Source organism: Sebastes umbrosus, unplaced genomic scaffold (assembly GCF_015220745.1).
Source record: "Sebastes umbrosus isolate fSebUmb1 unplaced genomic scaffold, fSebUmb1.pri S37, whole genome shotgun sequence".
Lineage (NCBI taxonomy): Eukaryota > Metazoa > Chordata > Actinopteri > Perciformes > Sebastidae > Sebastes > Sebastes umbrosus.
This window is the reverse complement of record NW_023618442.1, coordinates 52454-67453: the sequence shown is the minus strand read 5'-3', so window position 1 is coordinate 67453 and position 15000 is coordinate 52454. Positions and strand designations below refer to the sequence as shown.

Here is a 15000-nt window from a genome sequence, read left to right as displayed (position 1 = left end):
AGTTCAGTCTGTGTGTGCTCTCATCATCATCACCATCATCAGCAGCAGCAGCGGTTCTGATCCAGTCACATGATCAACATCACATGATTTCCTTAGAATGAAACCAGCTGTGTTGACTGTCAACAGGCAGTGACGCTGCTGCCACTCAGTCCTCTCAAGGAGGGTGACAGCGTGCCCCCCCGCCCGCCCCTCCCCCACTACTACGACTCATCAGAGCGCCCCCCTCACGTGCCCCCCCACCACTCACACCCCGCTGGCCGCCTGCCCCCCCACACGCACCGCCCCGAGGATCGCAAGGCCGGCTCCAGGAACGGAGGTCACAGCGTAAGAACCACTGAACGCCTTCATGAGCTCCCATGTCTGCTCCCACGTCTGTCACTGTGACCTCCATCCTTCAGCACGCCAAGTCTCTGTATACATGTTCATCATCTTCACATCTCAAATCCACCTAAAGGCTGAATTAATATACACTGAGGAGACTCATTGAAATCCATGCTCCATGCAGCCGTCACCGTCTCTCACCTACAGTGAACCGTCGTGGTCTGCGTAAGATTGATTTGTGGATTTCCATTGTTGAGTGTGAGGGTAATGTTTGATTGTTTAGTTTTTCACGTGTGTTTTGAGTGTGTCTTGCTTCTACTTTGAGTGTGCTCATTCAAAAATACTTTTTATGGCCCTAGAGAACGTATGCCTGTACTATCACATGTAGAGGACTCTGAGAAGAAGTCCTAATATTTCATAAATAGATGCTGAAATACGACTTTATTCTTAAAATATTACAACTTTTCTTTGTAAAACTCTGAGTTTATTCACATAATAAAACACCTTTCTCACGAACTTTTCTTATAAAATGACAACTTTTTTCTAGAAATGTTAAAAACTTTTCCTCATTAAATTACAACATTAAAGTTTATAGTTTATAGTTAATAAACTACAACACCGATTACAAGAACAGATTACACTCAGTATCTGTAGCGAGCCTACTCTGATCTTTGACGTTAGATGTTTGTGCGGGGAAGTGATGTAATCGGTGGAGATTTCTTTCTCTTACTGCTACGTGAAAGTTAACAGTTAAAACTCTCAGGGGTCTATTGAGCCAATGCTCGGGGCCTGATGATCCAACTCAACAGTGTTAGGAGGATCACTCTTTACTTGTTTTAACAAAGGCTTGCATGAGCCATTCCATATCCATGTAGATCTCATCTGGCTACCAATAGCACCCCTGACAACGTATGGGTGTGTGGGTTTGTGTGTGCCCGACTGCCGCTACATGGTGTGTATTCTCTCCCACACAGCAAGCGCCAGACTACCGGCTGTATAAGAGCGAGCCTGAGCTGACCACGGTGAAGGAGGAAGGAGACGAGGCCAACAGTGAGGACAAGGACAAGACAGAGACCTCTGCTGAGAGTAAAGACACTGCAGCTTTAAAAGGTACTCAGTCACGTAAAGAGGATGCTCTCACACTTACTCAGTGTCCTCATCAATCTGTGTGACCCACCTCATCACATTATCATTAAATGATCATCATCATTGCCAACAATATACTGCCTACTGCAGCTTTAATATATTTGTAAAAGACGGGTAAGGTTGATCCATGCTTCTGTGACTGCACTAATCAAACGTATAGCTCCCTGATAAACAGCAATGATGTCCCTGAATGTCTCTCTTCTGTGAAATGAAGCATGTTAAATGTCCTGCCACAACATGTTTGTTTGCTAATGTGGAAGTGACAGTGTTCCCTGCCATCTCTCCAACAGTGCCCCTCTACCCGGTGGGCATCATTCCTCCCAGGACCAAATCTCCCATGAATCCCCCCGAGTCCTCCACCATCGCCTCTTACGTCACCCTGAGGAAGACCAAGAAGCCTGAATCCAGATCAGTGAGTTTTACCCACAGCATCGACAGACACAAAACATTGTTTACATCAAATGAACCAATTCAAATTCAACAGAAGTGTCAGAATGAGCCTAAAGGATCCCTGTGAACAGTCCTTTGAGTCCGAGCTCTTTAGATTCTTAATCTACAATGACATGTCCCCTTATCGGAGCAGGCAGTACCCCTTCAGGTTCACTGCCGTTCTTCACATCTCAGAGCTGAAAGTTGTTGTTCAATCTCTGTGTGGTGTTCTGAGTTGATTTAGCAGTTAAACATCCCGTCGTCTATTCCTCATTTCCTTTTTCACTGCAACATACAAAAGCTGTCTTTGTATTCTTTAATCCCAGTTGTTGAGGTTTCTGCTCCTGGTTCAGTCTTCAATCTATCCAGTAATCAACATGTAGCCTTCAACCACAGAGATACGGGTGGATGGAAACCTTAACTGGAGCAGGGAAAAGAAAACATTGAAAAGAGCAGCCATTTCCTGCACTGACCTTTCACATTAAAAGCCTTTCAGGGCCTCAACGATCATAATCCCTCCTTTGTTTATTGACAGTAGCCTAATACTGATACGTTCTATATTCTATACACTGCACCACCGCACCACTGAGATGAGGCAGACACCATACCTTACCATGCCTTACCATGCCTTACCATGCCTTACCATACCTTACCATACCTTACCATACCTTACCATGCCTTATCATACCTTACCATACCTTACCATACCATACCATGCCTTACCATACCTTACCATACCTTATCATACCTTACCATACCTTACCATACCTTACCATACCATACCATACCATACCTTACCATACCATAAACACTCACCCACGACCTAAAAACAAGACTAAGAACAAAGCCCATACATCCTGATAGTCCTGCCATGGTCAGGCAGTCAGGCATCATTCTCTGGGAAGTTCTAACATCTTCAGCATCTTTGATGGAAATTCAGCAATTTCTTTCTTTGGTTTGGATTAAAAGCGACAAAGAGAGCAAAAACATGGAGCCAGAGTTTACTGCAGACAGAAGACTGTAACCCTGAGTGTTGTCCTGTAGTAGTGTCCCAGGACCATACTGTAACCCTGAGTGTTGTCCTGTAGGAGCATCCCAGGAACAGACTGTAACCCTGAGTGTTGTCCTGTAGGAGCATCCCAGGAACAGACTGTAACCCTGAGTGTTGTCCTGTAGGAGCGTACCAGGAACAGACTGTAACCCTGAGTGTTGTCCTGTAGGAGCGTCCCAGGAACAGACTGTAACCCTGAGTGTTGTCCTGTAGGAGCGTACCAGGAACAGACTGTAACCCTGAGTGTTGTCCTGTAGGAGCGTACCAGGAACAGAATGTAACCCTGAGTGTTGTCCTGTAGGAGCGTACCAGGAACAGACTGTAACCCTGAGTGTTGTCCTGTAGTAGTGTCCCAGGACCATACTGTAACCCTGAGTGTTGTCCTGTAGGAGCATCCCAGGAACAGACTGTAACCCTGAGTGTTGTCCTGTAGGAGCATCCCAGGACCAGACTGTAACCCTGAGTGTTGTCCTGTAGTAGTGTCCCAGGAACAGACTGTAACCCTGAGTGTTGTCCTGTAGGAGCGTACCAGGAACAGAATGTAACCCTGAGTGTTGTCCTGTAGGAGTGTCCCAGGAACAGACTGTAACCCTGAGTGTTGTCCTGTAGGAGCGTACCAGGAACAGACTGTAACCCTGAGTGTTGTCCTGTAGGAGCGTCCCAGGAACAGACTGTAACCCTGAGTGTTGTCCTGTAGGAGCGTACCAGGAACAGAATGTAACCCTGAGTGTTGTCCTGTAGGAGCGTACCAGGAACAGAATGTAACCCTGAGTGTTGTCCTGTAGGAGCGTACCAGGAACAGAATGTAACCCTGAGTGTTATCCTGTAGGAGCGTACCAGGAACAGACTGTAACCCTGAGTGTTGTCCTGTAGTAGTGTCCCAGGACCATACTGTAACCCTGAGTGTTGTCCTGTAGGAGCATCCCAGGAACAGACTGTAACCCTGAGTGTTGTCCTGTAGGAGCGTACCAGGAACAGACTGTAACCCTGAGTGTTGTCCTGTAGGAGCGTACCAGGAACAGACTGTAACCCTGAGTGTTGTCCTGTAGGAGCGTACCAGGAACAGAATGTAACCCTGAGTGTTGTCCTGTAGGAGTGTCCCAGGACCATACTGTAACCCTGAGTGTTGTCCTGTAGGAGCATCCCAGGAACAGACTGTAACCCTGAGTGTTGTCCTGTAGGAGCATCCCAGGACCAGACTGTAACCCTGAGTGTTGTCCTGTAGGAGTGTCCCAGGAACAGACTGTAACCCTGAGTGTTGTCCTGTAGGAGCGTACCAGGAACAGAATGTAACCCTGAGTGTTGTCCTGTAGGAGTGTCCCAGGAACAGAATGTAACCCTGAGTGTTGTCCTGTAGGAGTGTCCCAGGAACAGACTGTAACCCTGAGTGTTGTCCTGTAGGAGCGTCCCAGGAACAGACTATAACCCTGAGTGTTGTCCTGTAGGAGCGTACCAGGAACAGACTGTAACCCTGAGTGTTGTCCTGTAGGAGCGTACCAGGAACAGAATGTAACCCTGAGTGTTGTCCTGTAGGAGTGTCCCAGGACCAGACTGTAACCCTGAGTGTTGTCCTGTAGGAGTGTCCCAGGAACAGACTGTAACCCTGAGTGTTGTCCTGTAGGAGCGTACCAGGAACAGAATGTAACCCTGAGTGTTGTCCTGTAGGAGCGTCCCAGGAACAGACTGTAACCCTGAGTGTTGTCCTGTAGGAGTGTCCCAGGAACAGACTGTAACCCTGAGTGTTGTCCTGTAGGAGCATCCCAGGAACAGACTGTAACCCTGAGTGTTGTCCTGTAGGAGCGTACCAGGAACAGACTGTAACCCTGAGTGTTGTCCTGTAGGAGCATCCCAAGAACAGAATGTAACCCTGAGTGTTGTCCTGTAGGAGCATCCCAGGAATAGAATGTAACCCTGAGTGTTGTCCTGTAGGAGCGTACCAGGAACAGACTGTAACCCTGAGTGTTGTCCTGTAGGAGCGTACCAGGAACAGACTGTAACCCTGAGTGTTGTCCTGTAGGAGCGTACCAGGAACAGACTGTAACCCTGAGTGTTGTCCTGTAGGAGCGTACCAGGAACAGACTGTAACCCTGAGTGTTGTCCTGTAGGAGCATCCCAGGAACAGAATGTAACCCTGAGTGTTGTCCTGTAGGAGCATCCCAGGAACAGACTGTAACCCTGAGTGTTGTCCTGTAGGAGCGTACCAGGAACAGACTGTAACCCTGAGTGTTGTCCTGTAGGAGCGTCCCAGGAACAGACTGTAACCCTGAGTGTTGTCCTGTAGGAGTGTCCCAGGAACAGACTGTAACCCTGAGTGTTGTCCTGTAGGAGCGTACCAGGAACAGACTGTAACCCTGAGTGTTGTCCTGTAGGAGCGTCCCAGGAACAGAATGTAACCCTGAGTGTTGTCCTGTAGGAGCGTACCAGGAACAGACTGTAACCCTGAGTGTTGTCCTGTAGGAGCGTACCAGGAACAGACTGTAACCCTGAGTGTTGTCCTGTAGGAGCGTCCCAGAAGAAGAATGTAACCCTGAGTGTTGTCCTGTAGGAGCGTCCCAGGAACAGAATGTAACCCTGAGTGTTGTCCTGTAGGAGCGTACCAGGAACAGACTGTAACCCTGAGTGTTGTCCTGTAGGAGCGTCCCAGGAACAGAATGTAACCCTGAGTGTTGTCCTGTAGGAGTGTCCCAGGAACAGACTGTAACCCTGAGTGTTGTCCTGTAGGAGCGTCCCAGGAACAGAATGTAACCCTGAGTGTTGTCCTGTAGGAGCGTCCCAGGAACAGACTGTAACCCTGAGTGTTGTCCTGTAGGAGCGTCCCAGGAACAGAATGTAACCCTGAGTGTTGTCCTGTAGGAGCGTACCAGGAACAGAATGTAACCCTGAGTGTTGTCCTGTAGGAGCGTCCCAGGAACAGACTGTAACCCTGAGTGTTGTCCTGTAGGAGCGTACCAGGAACAGAATGTAACCCTGAGTGTTGTCCTGTAGGAGCGTCCTAGGAACAGACTGTAACCCTGAGTGTTGTCCTGTAGGAGCGTACCAGGAACAGACTGTAACCCTGAGTGTTGTCCTGTAGGAGTGTCCCAGGAACAGAATGTAACCCTGAGTGTTGTCCTGTAGGAGCGTCCCAGGAACAGACTGTAACCCTGAGTGTTGTCCTGTAGGAGCGTCCCAGGAACAGAATGTAACCCTGAGTGTTGTCCTGTAGGAGCGTCCCAGGAACAGAATGTAACCCTGAGTGTTGTCCTGTAGGAGCGTCCCAGGAACAGAATGTAACCCTGAGTGTTGTCCTGTAGGAGCGTACCAGGAACAGACTGTAACCCTGAGTGTTGTCCTGTAGGAGCGTACCAGGAACAGACTGTAACCCTGAGTGTTGTCCTGTAGGAGCGTCCCAGGAGTGCCGTGGACCAGACGGGATTCGGGGAGCGAGAGGTCGGCAGAATGAGGATGAGTGTGGAGGAGCAGCTTGAGAGGATGAGGAGAAACCAGCAGGCCTCGTCGCTCCGAGAGAAGAAGAGAGAAACCCCATCCCGCTCGCCTTCCTTCAGCAAAGACAACCCTTTAATTATCCAGCAGGTGATGTCAGACAAACACACACACACACACACACACACACACACATACACACACATAGACGTAAGCCTTAACTACACCGCTTTAACTTAGAATCTATCTCTTGTGTTTACATTTCCCCTTTTCCTTGGGCCTTGAAAACTGCCAAATATTTGTTTGTGTGTGTGTGTGTGTGTGTGTGTGTGTGTGTGTGTGTGTGTGTGTGTGTGTGTGTGTGTGTGTGTGTGTGTGTGTGAGTGCATGCAGACCCGGGTGCAGACAGAGGGGGTCTGTGCAGACCCTGTGGAGCTGGAAGCAGCTCTGCAGCAGCTGAAGGTAGCTCACATGGAAAAGGACAGGACGGCTGCTGGGACTCACACAGAACGTGGACCACAGGTTAGGGGTTAGGGTTATGTATATATTATATTATATTATATATATATATAGGGTTATATAACCTATATATGTACTGCGATGCATGGTGTTTATATACCGTCATGAATACGGTGCAAACCTCATGCACATTTCTAATAATGACTGTACAAACAGCTCATGACAAGATTTTATTTCAACCTCCAGGAGATACATAGACTGGAGGAGGTGAAGAATGACAAGCGTGAGGACGTGCAGCGGGACGAGGACGTGACCCTGCAGAGTGTGAAGGAGCTGCAGGTTGAGGCCAACAGCATAAACAATGAGGTACTGTAGACGAGGCCTGCACAGCCGGGCTGCACGTAAAGGCTCGTCCTGATGTCATCACTTCCTGTTACAGCTTCTATTCATTTTCAGTTTTGCCTTTCCCTTGAAAGTTAAACATGTAATTCATTGACATGCTGTTAAAGGATGAGTCTGGTGTTATTCTTTATCAGTGCCAGGCCCGTTGGTTCCATAAATACAAAGCTTCAGTTTGATGTTAGTCAAACAGGAGGAAATGTGCATTTGTTGGGGACTATTTTCAGCTGTGGATTAATCCACATCTGTTTGAGTTTTTCTGGCAGCAGGACGGTGTATGTGTTTTAGACTTACTTACTACTACTACTACTACTACTACTTACTTTAATCTGGTGGCAAGTTAACATGTTGATCTCAGAGTCACTTTGAAGTCAAAGTCATGAGAGCAGTCGTTCACGGTTTCAACATTTCTGTGTTAGCCTACTTTCAACATTATAAAGTGTCGTTGAGTTGAATACTGCAGATAAACGTAAAGGTTGAACATGCACAGAAAGAGAGTTTAGAAATGGGTATCTTGTTACTTTAACACCTCCTTAGATCCCTTTAAAAAAGGTATTAACCCTAACCCAACCTTCATCTCTTGCATTGAAAGAGTCCTCCGACAGACACTGAGTGACCTCTCACTGAGGTAAACAGAGATCAGTAACGTTACTGCAGAGCTGGCTAGAGGCTCTAAAGAGTCCTCAGACACTGAGTGACCTCTCACTGAGGTAAACAGAGATCAGTAACGTTACTGCAGAGCTGGCTAGAGGCTCTAAAGAGTCCTCAGACACTGAGTGACCTCTCACTGAGGTAAACAGAGATCAGTAACGTTACTGCAGAGCTGGCTAGAGGCTCTAAAGAGTCCTCAGACACTGAGTGACCTCTCACTGAGGTAAACAGAGATCAGTAACGTTACTGCAGAGCTGGCTAGAGGCTCTAAAGAGTCCTCAGACACTGAGTGACCTCTCACTGAGGTAAACAGAGATCAGTAACGTTACTGCAGAGCTGGCTAGAGGCTCTAAAGAGTCCTCAGACACTGAGTGACCTCTCACTGAGGTAAACAGAGATCAGTAACGTTACTGCAGAGCTGGCTAGTGGCTCTAAAGAGTCCTCAGACACTGAGTGACCTCTCACTGAGGTAAACAGAGATCAGTAACGTTACTGCAGAGCTGGCTAGAGGCTCTAAAGAGTCCTCAGACACTGAGTGACCTCTCACTGAGGCAAACAGAGATCAGTAACGTTACTGCAGAGCTGGCTAGAGGCTCTAAAGAGTCCTCAGACACTGAGTGACCTCTCACTGAGGCAAACAGAGATCAGTAACGTTACTGCAGAGCTGGCTAGAGGCTCTAAAGAGTCCTCAGACACTGAGTGACCTCTCACTGAGGTAAACAGAGATCAGTAACGTTACTGCAGAGCTGGCTAGAGGCTCTAAAGAGTCCTCAGACACTGAGTGACCTCTCACTGAGGTAAACAGAGATCAGTAACGTTACTGCAGAGCTGGCTAGTGGCTCTAAAGAGTCCTCAGACACTGAGTGACCTCTCACTGAGGTAAACAGAGATCAGTAACGTTACTGCAGAGCTGGCTAGAGGCTCTAAAGAGTCCTCAGACACTGAGTGACCTCTCACTGAGGTAAACAGAGATCAGTAACGTTACTGCAGAGCTGGCTAGAGGCTCTAAAGAGTCCTCAGACAGGACCTGAGTCCAGCTGCAGCTGACTGTCTCTGATCACCTTGCTAGTTGTTTAGAGTTTAGGAGAAACTCCACCGGAATATTCCATACATTGTTAGCCAGGTCATGTTGCAGGTCCCGCAGGTTTAATAGGAATTCCCTGGAACAGGCTGTTGATCATGTAGATTGTCCTCAGGTACCCAGCCGAAGGTGGTCTGTAGTCCGAGTGACAAGCAGCATGAAATCCCAAACAGTTTGTGTACATCCCTGGCTCATGGAGTTGAAGGGGTTGATAAAAGTAATAAAGGTAGCAGCAATGTGTGTGTTAAAAAGAACAAACATAAAAGAACACAAAACACTGATTTTAAAAAACAATAAAATTCCATAAATATCAACAAACAACCAACAAACAGTATGGCAGCACCCTGGTGCCCCGCAGCCATCGAACCCTCGACTGAACACACCACCTTCATTCTGCAGCAGAGACAGAACAACATTTACTGAACTTATTTATTCATTACTTCATTTCTCCCAGTCATTTGTTGTTTTACATTTCTTTTATTTAGAATTTTTCTATTTTGTCATCCATCTGCTTATATATTTTCTGAAGTGACTAATTTCCTCATGTATTTATAATTGTTGTTGTTCTCACTGTATGAAACAACACTGATTGCACACTTGAAAGCACAATCCTTAACTGCTTAGTCGTGGAGTTACAGTTTGCTTTGAATAAAGACAACTGAAGTAAATCCTTATATGTATTTCCCAGCACATCGCAGCCATGCGAAGCTAAACTCTGTGTTTTCTAAGTGTTTGTGTGTTGTGTTTCAGCTGTGTGAACGCCAGAGGGTGGTGATTCTGGACCTGGGAACAGAGCCTCAGCATGTGGAGATCGTAAACCTTCAGCCTTTTGAGGATGACGAAAGCAGAGAGCAAGATCTGACCAGCTCGCCAACAAACACCACCACTGAAAACAGGTGTGTGTGTGTGTGTGTGTGTGTGTGCACATGCGCTAAGATCACCCATAGGTATCCATTAGCGAGAGACAAAATATACGGCTACTGTGTTGGGTCATTGATCCACTTCGTGGACAGGAGACAACTGAAGGGACGGACTGATCAACCTTAATTTATGAAGATTAAATGATCAGGTTCAGACAGATTAAACATGTCTATAGAACAAAAGTTTCTTAAACAAGAAATAAATATATACAAACTTGTCAAAATTATAATCCAAACACATGTCAAATTGTATTGACATCTATGGGCTCTCATGTATTCTATACGTCAGGTTAGAGCCTGATGTCTGTGCACGTCCCTGCAGAGTGTGACCCGTTCTGTTCTGTTGATTGCAGCTTCCAGACTCCTGAGCCTGAGACGCCGAGCCCAGAGCCGAGGGAGGAGGAACCAGATGTGATGCAACAAACCACCAGAGAGGAGAAGCTGGTGAAGAGATTGGATTCTTCCAACCAGCTAACAGCAGATGACAAGAAACCCAACAACAACAACAACAATGTGTTGGCTTGTAAGTGAAGACTCCCTCCATCACATGTGACCTTCAGTTGAATCTCAGACCACGTAAACACGAAGAGCTTCTGCTGCACTTGCTCACCAATTTCAATACAGAATTGAAATAACTTTCCATTTTGAAAATCTCTCTTTTGCATTGAAATTCGCTCTGATATTATAGCATGTTGAAATATTGAAGGGCTGTAGCTAAGATTTAGGTGACAGAGATCATATCTTCCACAATATTTCTGGGTTGATGACATATAGAAAGAGTTATCATTCTCCGATTACACATTATTGGGCCAAGTTTCATGATTCTAGCTCATTCCAGCTCACGGCAATTTGAGCCGCAACATAAGACAACAACAACAACAAATAATAATAATAACAATAATAATAATAAACCGGCTTAAACTCAATCGGGTTCTGCCTCTTCAGGGACCTGTACTACAAAGCAGGATTTGTGGTTAGCGAGGTAACTTCAGGGTTAACCCTTCAGGGTTTTCAGTCCTATGAAGGTGGTTCACTTCTTACCAGGGTAGATCACCATGGCAACTGATGCTGAACAGCTGAGGTCTGTACTACGAAGCCAGTTCAACATACCCAGGGTATCTTCTCTTTATCTGGCTTCACTAACTCTAACAACAGAGATCACGCTAAACGGTCCTACGACGCTGGTTATCAACTCAGTGAACCAACCCAGAGTTTCTCAGTCTGGCTGTGAGCGCGTTCACATGAACGGGGAGGAGTTAGCAGCATCTGACCAATCACAGACATGGACAAGTCTACTGACCAATCACAGACATGGACAAGTCTACTGACCAATCACAGACATGGACAAGTCTACTGACCAATCACAGACATGGACCAGTCTACTGACCAATCACAGACATGGACTAGTCTACTGACCAATCACAGACATGGACTAGTCTACAGACCAATCACAGACATGGACTAGTCTACAGACCAATCACAGACATGGACTAGTCTACAGACCAATCACAGATATGGACTAGTCTACAGACCAATCACAGATATGGACTAGTCTACAGACCAATCACAGACATGGACTAGTCTACTGACCAATCACAGACATGGACTAATCTACTGACCAATCACAGACATGGACTAGTCTACAGACCAATCACAGACATGGACTAGTCTACAGACCAATCACAGATATGGACAAGTCTACTGACCAATCACAGACATGGACTAATCTACTGACCAATCACAGACATGGACTAGTCTACTGACCAATCACAGACATGGACAAGTCTACTGACCAATCACAGACATGGACAAGTCTACTGACCAATCACAGACATGGACCAGTCTACTGACCAATCACAGACATGGACTAGTCTACTGACCAATCACAGACATGGACTAGTCTACAGACCAATCACAGACATGGACTAGTCTACAGACCAATCACAGACATGGACTAGTCTACAGACCAATCACAGATATGGACTAGTCTACAGACCAATCACAGATATGGACTAGTCTACAGACCAATCACAGACATGGACTAGTCTACTGACCAATCACAGACATGGACTAATCTACTGACCAATCACAGACATGGACTAGTCTACAGACCAATCACAGACATGGACTAGTCTACAGACCAATCACAGATATGGACAAGTCTACTGACCAATCACAGACATGGACTAATCTACTGACCAATCACAGACATGGACTAGTCTACTGACCAATCACAGACATGGACTAGTCTACTGACCAATCACAGATATGGACTAGTCTACAGACCAATCACAGACATGGACTAGTCTACAGACCAATCACAGACATGGACTAGTCTACAGACCAATCACAGACATGGACTAGTCTACTGACCAATCACAGACATGGACTAGTCTACAGACCAATCACAGACATGGACTAGTCTACTGACCAATCACAGACATGGACTAGTCTACAGACCAATTACAGACATGGACTAGTCTACTGACCAATCACAGACATGGACTAGTCTACTGACCAATCACAGACATGGACTAGTCTACTGACCAATCACAGACATGAACTAGTCTACTGACCAATCACAGACATGGACTAGTCTACTGACCAATCACAGACATGGACTAGTCTACAGACCAATCACAGACATGGACTAGTCTACTGACCAATCACAGACATGGACTAGTCTACTGACCAATCACTCTTTGATAGAAAGAGGCGTAATGTGTAACACAACAGCGTTGGCGTCTAGTGTGTGTGTGTGTAGTCCCGCCATGCCGGCTGTCCCTTTTACACAGACGCCGGCTCGGCTTTGTGACTATCCCTGCTGCCGGCTCAGCGGCGGAACAACTCTGTCCCCGTTCCACCTCTGTACCTTTCATACAGAACAGTGAGACGGAATAACGGTGCAACAATCCCGCCTTAAACAGGCTGAGAAAGGGGCTTGTGTGTGGGTCATCTTGGCAAAATGTGGTCCTGGAGACACCTACTGTAGCAGGAACTACCACAGTAGTTCCTGGAGACACCTACTGTAACAGGAACTACCGCAGTAGTTCCTGGAGACACCTACTGTAACAGGAACTACCACAGTAGTTCCTGGAGACACCTACTGTAGCAGGAACTACCATAGTAGTTCCTGGAAACACTTACTGTAGCAGGAACTACCACAGTAGGTCCTGGAGACACCTACTGTAGCAGGAACTACCACAGTAGGTCCTGGAGACACCTACTGTAGCAGGAACTACCACAGTAGTTCCTGGAGACACCTACTGTAGCAGGAACTACCACTACCTCTTCCACAGTAGAGGTTTGGAATACTTTGCCAGGTGTTTATTTATCATTTATATAGATTTTGTCACGAAACTTTACAGGTGTGTAATTGAGATCAAAATGAAGGCCGAGTTGGAAGATGGGTGTGGTCCGAGCGAGGGCGTCAGAAGTAGGGGGGTTGGGAGTGGGGAAGGGGCTGTTGCCCCCCCACTTCACGCCTCTGGTGCGATTTGGCATCACTGCTGGTGTGATCCTATCGCAAGATGGTCTCTAGTGTATTTTATGCTTCTATAACTGTTCTGTATCTGTATTTGTTTTAAACTTGAATTTAATCAGCGGTGACTTTTAATCACATTCTCTTAATTCCATTCTCCCTCTCTTCTCCCTCTCTTCTCTTCTTCTCCTCCCTGCAGCGCAGACATTCACCTTGGTGAGCAGTGACACATGAGCGACGCCGGCCTCCACGAGCACACTGGCGTCCCGTAAAGCCCAAATGTAGCCTGCCTGCACAGAGCATGCTCCACGGCTTCCTGCATTTACAACAGGACTATTTTGATACTACTGTTACATGCCCACAAGGAGACTGAGACTGAGAGGATGACTGCCCTGCAACTGGAACTGACTGACAACACACAGACGGGCCGCCATCACCTCCAGACAGATAGAAAGGCACATGTACTGTATCTTTAACACCTGTTGGATCTGTCCCGGAGCAAAACAGCAATCTCTGGAGTCAGATTTGTCTCAAAACATTTCTGCATAAAAATAAGATTGTGAAATGGTGAAGTCATAAAAAAGTTACACACTATGTCTGTTTTAGCTGAAATATACCTGCCCACCCCAGAAATGTTCCTTGGAGTCTGGATTCCCGATGAGTCTCCAGCTGTGAATTAACAGGCAGCCCTATTAGGTCCATCGTTGAAAAGAAAGTGGTAGACCAAGGAATATGGGACTAACTCAAGTCTCAACTGATTTTTGAAAAATACAGGAATTTCCTAAAGAAAACAATATAGATATATATAAACTGATGCTAAAACAATCCCTCTCAATCATCTCTTCTGACCCTCTAGCAGTGTATCTACAGAGACGCTGCAGACCTCTGCCTGGATCTCCTCTTACTTCTTATTTAGCCGTGTTCGGGATGTTTCTTGGTTTTATTTCTCTGATTCACTGCTTTGTTCTCACTAACGCCGCTCCCTCTCTTCATTCACTCTATAGCTCGCTCCGACATCGCTGCTCTCTCTCTCTGTCTCTCTCTCTAGTTTGAGAAGGGGGGGTTGTTGTACAGGGCTTGTTCTGTGTCTGTTTCAGCCACTTTTATATATGTTTTAGAAAGGCTGAACTTCTTTTGAAAAAGAAGATTGTTTTTACAGTTTTTACTATTTGTTATCCTCTATAGTCTGAAATGTTAATGGAGGGTGGCTGCCCTGTACGACAACAGTCTGATGTGTTGACCACAGGAGCAGTTAGAATGGACCATGTCTACACAGGCTGTGTATTAAGCAGCATGTTAGCAGAGTAGCACCTTCAGTCCTCCTTATTGCACCCAACCACAGTATTGAGTGTCGCTCATCAACGTTTTGGCAGCACTTAGAGTCCAACCCACAATCATTATAGTTACATGCATAAAACTGAAGAAAACAGACTTGAAGTGTAGAAATATGCTTCAGGTCACAGCTACATGTGTGTAGTGTGAGTAAAGCAGCTGTTACGCAGCCTGGGTAGACCGCTAGATTGATTCAAACAGCAGTGTGTCTTTTCCAACAGATGAGCGTGGGATGGACGACGTCTGAATGCGTCTGTGTAGACATGCCTTTTAAAGCCCCTGCAAGCCAGGTCCAGACTGAAATCAT

General features: G+C 46.4%; 1 protein-coding gene across 10 annotated transcripts in view; it reads left to right on the top strand.

The window, feature by feature from the left end:
• Positions 1 to 15000, top strand: part of LOC119484208 (pleckstrin homology domain-containing family A member 5-like) — a 57251-nt gene that overhangs the window by 40467 nt on the left and 1784 nt on the right. For 5 of the 10 annotated variants that reach the window (XM_037762890.1, XM_037762887.1, XM_037762894.1 and 2 more), the window contains 9 exons: positions 127 to 324; positions 1296 to 1431; positions 1758 to 1879; positions 6329 to 6520; positions 6764 to 6892; positions 7076 to 7195; positions 9711 to 9856; positions 10234 to 10403; positions 13561 to 15000. The exon at positions 13561 to 15000 is cut by the window's right edge and continues 1784 nt beyond it. In XM_037762890.1, the coding sequence (XP_037618818.1) occupies positions 127 to 324; positions 1296 to 1431; positions 1758 to 1879; positions 6329 to 6520; positions 6764 to 6892; positions 7076 to 7195; positions 9711 to 9856; positions 10234 to 10403; positions 13561 to 13595 (1248 nt within the window). In that variant the 3' untranslated portion in view covers positions 13596 to 15000. The remainder of the gene's footprint in view (positions 1 to 126; positions 325 to 1295; positions 1432 to 1757; positions 1880 to 6328; positions 6521 to 6763; positions 6893 to 7075; positions 7196 to 9710; positions 9857 to 10233; positions 10404 to 13560) is intronic. The other 5 variants (XM_037762896.1, XM_037762895.1, XM_037762893.1 and 2 more) reach the window with 2 other exon arrangements.